Source organism: Oncorhynchus mykiss, chromosome 6 (assembly GCF_057628025.1).
Source record: "Oncorhynchus mykiss isolate SJ-2025 chromosome 6, ASM5762802v1, whole genome shotgun sequence".
Taxonomy (NCBI): Eukaryota; Metazoa; Chordata; class Actinopteri; order Salmoniformes; family Salmonidae; genus Oncorhynchus; species Oncorhynchus mykiss.
In genome coordinates, this window is record NC_143027.1 from 61,886,212 (window position 1) to 61,892,302 (window position 6,091).

Below are 6,091 nucleotides of genomic sequence, written 5' to 3' on the forward strand. Positions count from 1 at the left end.
ATCATACAAAAGACAGTTACACTAACTTTATTCAGCAATAGTGCATAAATTAACATGTTATTGTACAAAAATCATTTTTAGGCATTTATTAAAACGAACTCAGCGAAAAAAGTACAATATTTAAACCCGATAACTGGTTTACAACTAAGTGCAATTCCAGCCTGACAACATGCTCCTCTATATATTAGCAGTAAATAAAATAAGAACAAAACACATAGCTATGTTAGTCATCAGCCCCTTAAAATATATGCTTTGTATTACAGAGGTGGTACCGCTATGTCCCAGCAGTTGTAAAATGTAGGTATTATTGTAGGGCTGTCACCACGTGATCAACATTACGAAACCAACAATGCATCATGTTCCCGTATAGAGAGAATCCATCATGGTCAGTGAAACAAACAAAAATGACCAAGTGCATATGTAACATATGTTGGAAAGCGACTTGTAGCAGTAAATATACAGTATGGAATACTTGCAGTCTGAAAATGTACCGGTCAGAGAGTTGTTCTAAGACAGTGTGTAACAGTGGACAAGAAACTCCACTAGCTGGTTCTGGTGTTCTCTCTTGGACTATAATAACCTGCTTTACACACAAGAAACATATCTACTGCCATTGTTGGTGCAGCATCTATACAGTGCCTTCGGAAAGTATTCATACCCTTTGACTTTTTCCACATTTTGTTACGTTACAGCCTTATTCTAAAATGGATTAAATAAATACAAATCCTCAGCAACCTTCACACAATACCCCATAATGACAAAGCGAAAAAAAACAGGTTAAGAAATGTTTGCAAATGTATACAAAATAACAAAACCCTTATTTACATAAGTATTCAGACCTTTTGCTATGAGACTCGAAATTGAGCTCAGGTGCATCCTGTTTCCAATGATCATACTTGAGATGTTTCTACAACTTAATTGGAGTCCACCTGTGGTAAATTCAATTGATTGGACAAGATTTGGAAAGGCACACTCCTGCCTATATAAAAGGTCCCACAGTTGACAGTGCATGTCAGAGCAAAAACCAAGGCATGAGGACAAAGGAATTGTCCGTAGAGCGCCGAGACAGGATTGTGTCGAGGGGTACCAAAACATTTATGCAGCATTGAAAGGTCCCCAAGAACACAGTGGACTCCATCATTCGTAAATGGAAGAAGTTTGGAACCACCAATACTCTTCCTAGAGCTGGCCGCCCAGCCAAACTGAGCAATCGGGGGAGAAGGGTCTTGGTCAGGGAGGTGACCAAGAACCTAATCCTCGCTCTGACAGAGCTCTCGAGTTCTTCTGTGGAGATGGGAGAACATTCCAGAAGGACAACTATCTCTGCAGCACTCCACCAATCAGGCCTTTATGGTAGAGTGGCCAGACAGAAGCCACTCCTCAGTAAAAAGGCACATGACAGCACGCCTGGAGTTTGCCAAAAGGCAACTAAAGACTCTCAGACCATGAGAAACAAGACTCTGGTCTGATGAAACCAATATTGAATTCTTTGGCATGAATACAAAGCGTCACTTCTGGAAGAAACATGGCACCATCCCTACGGTGAAGCACGGCGGTGGCAGCATCATGCTATGGGATGTTATTTAGCGGCAGGAACTGGGAGACAAGTCAGGTTTGAGGGAAAAATTAACAAAGCAAAGAACAGAGAGATCCTTGATGAAAACCTGCTCCAGAGCACTCAGGACCTCAGACTGGGTCGAAGGTTCCCCTTCCAACAGGACAACGACCCTAAGCACACGGCCAAGACAATGCAGGAGTGGCTTTGGGACAAGTCTTTGAATGTCCTTGAGTGGCCCAGCTAGAGCCCGGACTTTAACCTGATCCAACATCTCTAGAGAGACCTGAAAATAGCTGTGCAGCAACGCTCCCCATCCAACATAACAGAGCTTGAGAGGATCTGCAGAGAAGAATGGGATGAACTCTCCAAATACAGGTGTGCAAAGCTTGGAGCGTCATACCCAAGAATACTTAAGGCTGTAATCGCTGCCTAAGGTGCTTCAACAAAGTACTGAGTAAAGGTTCTGAATACTTATGTAAAATGCGATAGTTTTATTTTTTATACATTTGAAAACATTTTTAAAAACCTGTTTTTGCTTTGTCATTATGGGGTATTGTGAGTAGATTGACGGGGGAGGGGGGGACAATTAAATCAATTTTAGAATAAGGCTGCAACCTAACAAAATGTGGAAAAAGTCAAAAGGTCTGAATACTGAGTACTTCACTCACACATTGCTCCCTGCTAAAATCTTCTCTCTGTTCTCCTCGTACTGGTGGAGCATCTTCTGCAAGTCATCGTCTGCTGGAATTACCTGAAAATATTGAAATACACTTAGTATTCCAAACATTATGAACACCTTCCTAATATTGAGTTGCACCCCTCCCCCTTTGCCCTCAGAACAGCCTCAATTTGTCAACACATGGACTCTTCAAGGTGTTGAAAGCATTCCACAGGGATGCCGGCCAATGTTGACTCCAATGCTTCCCACAATTGTGTCAAGTTGGCTGGATGTTCTTTGGGTGGTGGACCATTCTTGATACACACGGGAAACTGTTGAGCGTGAAAAACACAGCAGCATTGCAGTTCTTGACACAAACCGGTGCACCTTGCACCTACTACCATACCCCGTTCAAAGGCACTTCAATGTTTTGTCTTGCCCTCTGAATGGCACCCATACACAATCCATGTCTCAATTCTCAAGGCTTAAAAATCCTTCTGTACCCGTCTCCTCTCCTTCATCTACACTGAAGTGGATTTAACAAGTTACATCAATAAGAGATCATAACTTTCACCTGGTCAGTCTGTGTCACGTATACTCCTTCTCCGGCGCTCAAGGTGGTCAGGCTGCTCATTATTAAGCACACTTGTCACCATCGTTACGCGCCTCATCAGACTCAATCACCTGCCTGATTACCTTCCCTAATATATATATATATATATATACATATATATCACTCCCTTTGGTTCTTTCCCTAGGCGTTGTTGTTTCATGTCTGTACGCTACTCGTGTTTCGTTCCATGTGTTATTTATTATTTAAAAAGTGACTCCTTGAACTTGCTTCCCGACTACCAGCGTACACGTTACAAAATAACGCCTCACCAAAGGGGAGCATCAGGGAGTTTTTTTTTGTTTTGTGAGTGTAGGTGATGTTGGGTCCGGGTGCAGCAACCGGGGATGCCTCGGCCGGCTCGGCAGAGCTCCCTCGCTTGTTCCTTGTGTTATTTATTATTAAAAGTCACTCCCTGAACTTGCTTCCCGACTCCCAGCGTACATGTTACAGTCTGTCACATCAGGTGTTTTGTATGCTCAGTGTATATACTCATTAAATGTTGTGAAACTGCCTTTACAGATTATAGTAATGTGAACAAAAACAGAGCTGTTTAACAATCACTTACCTGCATACCTGCCTTTCTATTCAACAACTGACTATTTCCCAACAATGAAAAACAAGGATTCCTTAACACCGATGACCAATACTCTGGTGCTTATCACAGGAGACACTAGAACGTATAAACAATGTTCATTAATTGACCATTGTCACCCAAACGCACGTATGAAAATGATTGATCACTCACAAGGACTGGAGCAGGAACATTGAAGGACGTCTTCTTTATCAGCCAGTCTTCATACAGCTGATGGATTGCCTCTAAATATTCCTTTCAAAATGAAATAAAAAGCGAGAAGGATAGTAGGATGAGAGATTAGGGCAAGAGACGAGTCTTACAACTCCTCGGAAGTGAGACCAAGAACAGCATTGAGCGTTTGTCATTCTTCTATCCTCACCAAAGGAATGATCTTCTCCTCCTCCCTGCATCGCTCTTTCAGCCTCTCATGGCAGGTCTGTGGAGACGACTGGAGGTAAACTGAAACAGAGGAGGAACTAAGTGAACAAGGTTCTACCAATGACCCAACATTGTAAGAATAAAGTAGAAAGCTTGTGTTTCAACACAGCTTACCAATAAGATCCACAGGAATGGCAATGTTCTGTGTGATCCACTCAAACCACTCACTAAGAACAGCAAAGTCCACCTCGGGCATCTTCCCACTGCAGAGAGCAAAATAGTACATAAAATGAACTAGATTGGATACAAATGAAAACCAGCTATAAAGTGGTGTGAAATATACCATGTGCATTACCTTCTGAAAAGATTTTCCACAAAGATGTACTTGGCACTGTAGATGGACCTTTCCATCATTCTCACTGGGGCTGACTGGAAATCAACAAACACAAAACAGACCATGTTAATTATGCAATGTAAAATACGCGTCTTTGTACTTGGTGAAAGAGAAATCTGTACTATTGATAGAACACATGCAACAGTAGTGAAACAGTAGGATATCAGTGCAACGTTTTAGAGTACCTACCATTGTTGAGAGGTGTCGGTCCAGCATGGTTAGCTGAACATAGGTCTGTAGAGTGATGCCCCATCGAGTAGGGTCCTGGTACATCAACCCCTGCAGGAGGGGAGGAGCTAACATCAGCATACAATATGTCATTTATCAAAATGAACCATCTTCTTTATAATGGTCACGTACCAGGGGGTTGTGCCCTCGAACATTCCTCCATTTGGAAACTGGCTCAGTCAGCACCTGAGAAATCAAAAGTAAAATTGTGATTTCATTTTACACACACACAAGGATAAAAGGAAAATTAAGGATTGCTAAATTTTACCTCAATGTTACTGGTTTTGCTGAAATACTCTAGGCATGTTGTCTTCCCACTAGCAATATTCCCCTCTATAAAGACCTAAAGAAAAAGAACAAGATACATGTGTTGACTTCTCCCTCAAGTATAGAGGCAGCAAATGTCTTAATATCAATTTCAAAGATTTTCATGGATTTAAAATGACAACGTATCAGTACATACCACTAACTTCTTCTCCTTCCCATTCCGCACCAGCTTTCCTTGGGAGAAAATAAGAGAATATTGTGAGATAACCTGACTTCTTGGTTTCACCTTCAGTCAGTAGCTATGGTAAAGCAAAACAGATAAGGATGTTAATATAGGTGATGCAACCAGGTTTGGTTCGAACAAATTGATGAGCATGTAGCCTCACTGACAGTAGTGGTAGATAATAGCACTGCTCATGGATGGTTCGACAGGAATGGGCATGTCTAATCTGCATTTTTAGAAATGTTGCATTAAAAATATATATTTACAGCATGTACTGGTGGTAGCTAAAGTGAGCTCAGAATATAAGTGTATTGTTTCTAAACAACATGTGTCACATTAGATTGTAAACTAGGCTATTCAAGTTGTAAAAGAATGAGTAGGCCTATGTTGTTACTATATTCTGTTGTTCTGATGCAACATTGTAACATTAGTCTACAACGTGTATCATTCTACCGCTCTGTATTGAAACAATGTTTCAGGCCAGCGAATAAATATACTTTATGAATGGGCACCTACTTGAGACGTGCTGTGTATTGTTACTGTGGGCTCTCGTCTGGCAGAGCTCACCGCGCTTATCACCAAATCTTTTGCAGCGAATAGCCACTAATCGCGTTGACGTGACAGCAGCGTTAGAAGATAGTCGTATAGCAGATCTCCACAAATTGTTCATACAAAGAGAGTTAAACGACATCTCGCATAATTATCTGAAACACACAGGGCTCGACTGTCTGTCACGTGGCATTCCAGTTCCGTGTATCAAATAACCTCTTCCTGGTTCATGATATGGAGATTGTTCTATTTTTTCTATTTGGTTGGAGCGCTTTATTTGTTCTGAGACCTGCGTTCCCTTCACCAACCACCGTCACCATTGAGGGCAAAAAAAGATAGAAACTGATCCTCGTTCATCGTTTTTTTATGCTAGATTATCAGTACAGTAATGATGAGGATCATTAAAATGCATAGGCCTATATGAGAAAGTCAAACAAATATTTTCTAATTGTAATATTCTTTGCAGATTGATTGACATTTTCAGATCATGATTAATTTGGACAAGAGGAATACCTATGTAATAATGCTGTTAATTGACTACAGCTATAGCTCAGCATTTAACACCATAGAACCCTCGTCATTAAACTCACGACCTTGGGTCTCTACCGCGCCCTGTGGAACTGGACTTTCTGACGGGCCGCCCCCAGGT

General features: G+C 41.4%; 1 protein-coding gene across 4 annotated transcripts; it reads right to left on the reverse strand.

Annotated features, from left to right (window-relative positions):
- Window positions 1-11: 11 nt before the first annotated feature.
- LOC110526280 (thymidine kinase 2, mitochondrial) lies at window positions 12-5,690 on the reverse strand. 4 transcript variants are annotated; one of them, XM_021607101.3, is made up of 10 exons: window positions 5,410-5,690; window positions 4,867-4,904; window positions 4,672-4,746; window positions 4,536-4,589; window positions 4,365-4,454; window positions 4,137-4,210; window positions 3,956-4,044; window positions 3,783-3,862; window positions 3,575-3,655; window positions 12-2,309 (listed from the first exon to the last, which is right to left on the reverse strand). In XM_021607101.3, exons 1-10 carry the CDS (start codon window positions 5,582-5,584, stop codon window positions 2,223-2,225), a joined length of 843 nt encoding a protein of 280 aa, XP_021462776.3. In that variant the 5' UTR covers window positions 5,585-5,690; the 3' UTR covers window positions 12-2,222. The 4 variants fall into 4 exon arrangements, with proteins under 4 accessions (XP_021462776.3, XP_090094569.1, XP_090094570.1 ...); XM_090238443.1 differs by having other exon boundaries at window positions 12-2,548; window positions 5,410-5,661; XM_090238444.1 differs by lacking the exon at window positions 4,672-4,746 and having other exon boundaries at window positions 12-2,548; window positions 5,410-5,661.
- Window positions 5,691-6,091: the final 401 nt, after the last annotated feature.

Coding starts and splice junctions, on each gene's coding strand:
- LOC110526280 (XM_090238443.1), bottom strand. CDS start 5,584: ATGTCGTTTAACTCTCTTTGTATGAACAATTTGTGGAGATCTGCTATA. Junction 4,455..4,535: donor TTCGAGGGCACAACCCCCTG/GTACGTGACCAT, acceptor CCCCTCCTGCAG/GGGTTGATGTACCAGGACCC. Junction 3,863..3,955: donor CATTCCTGTGGATCTTATTG/GTAAGCTGTGTT, acceptor CCTCTGTTTCAG/TTTACCTCCAGTCGTCTCCA.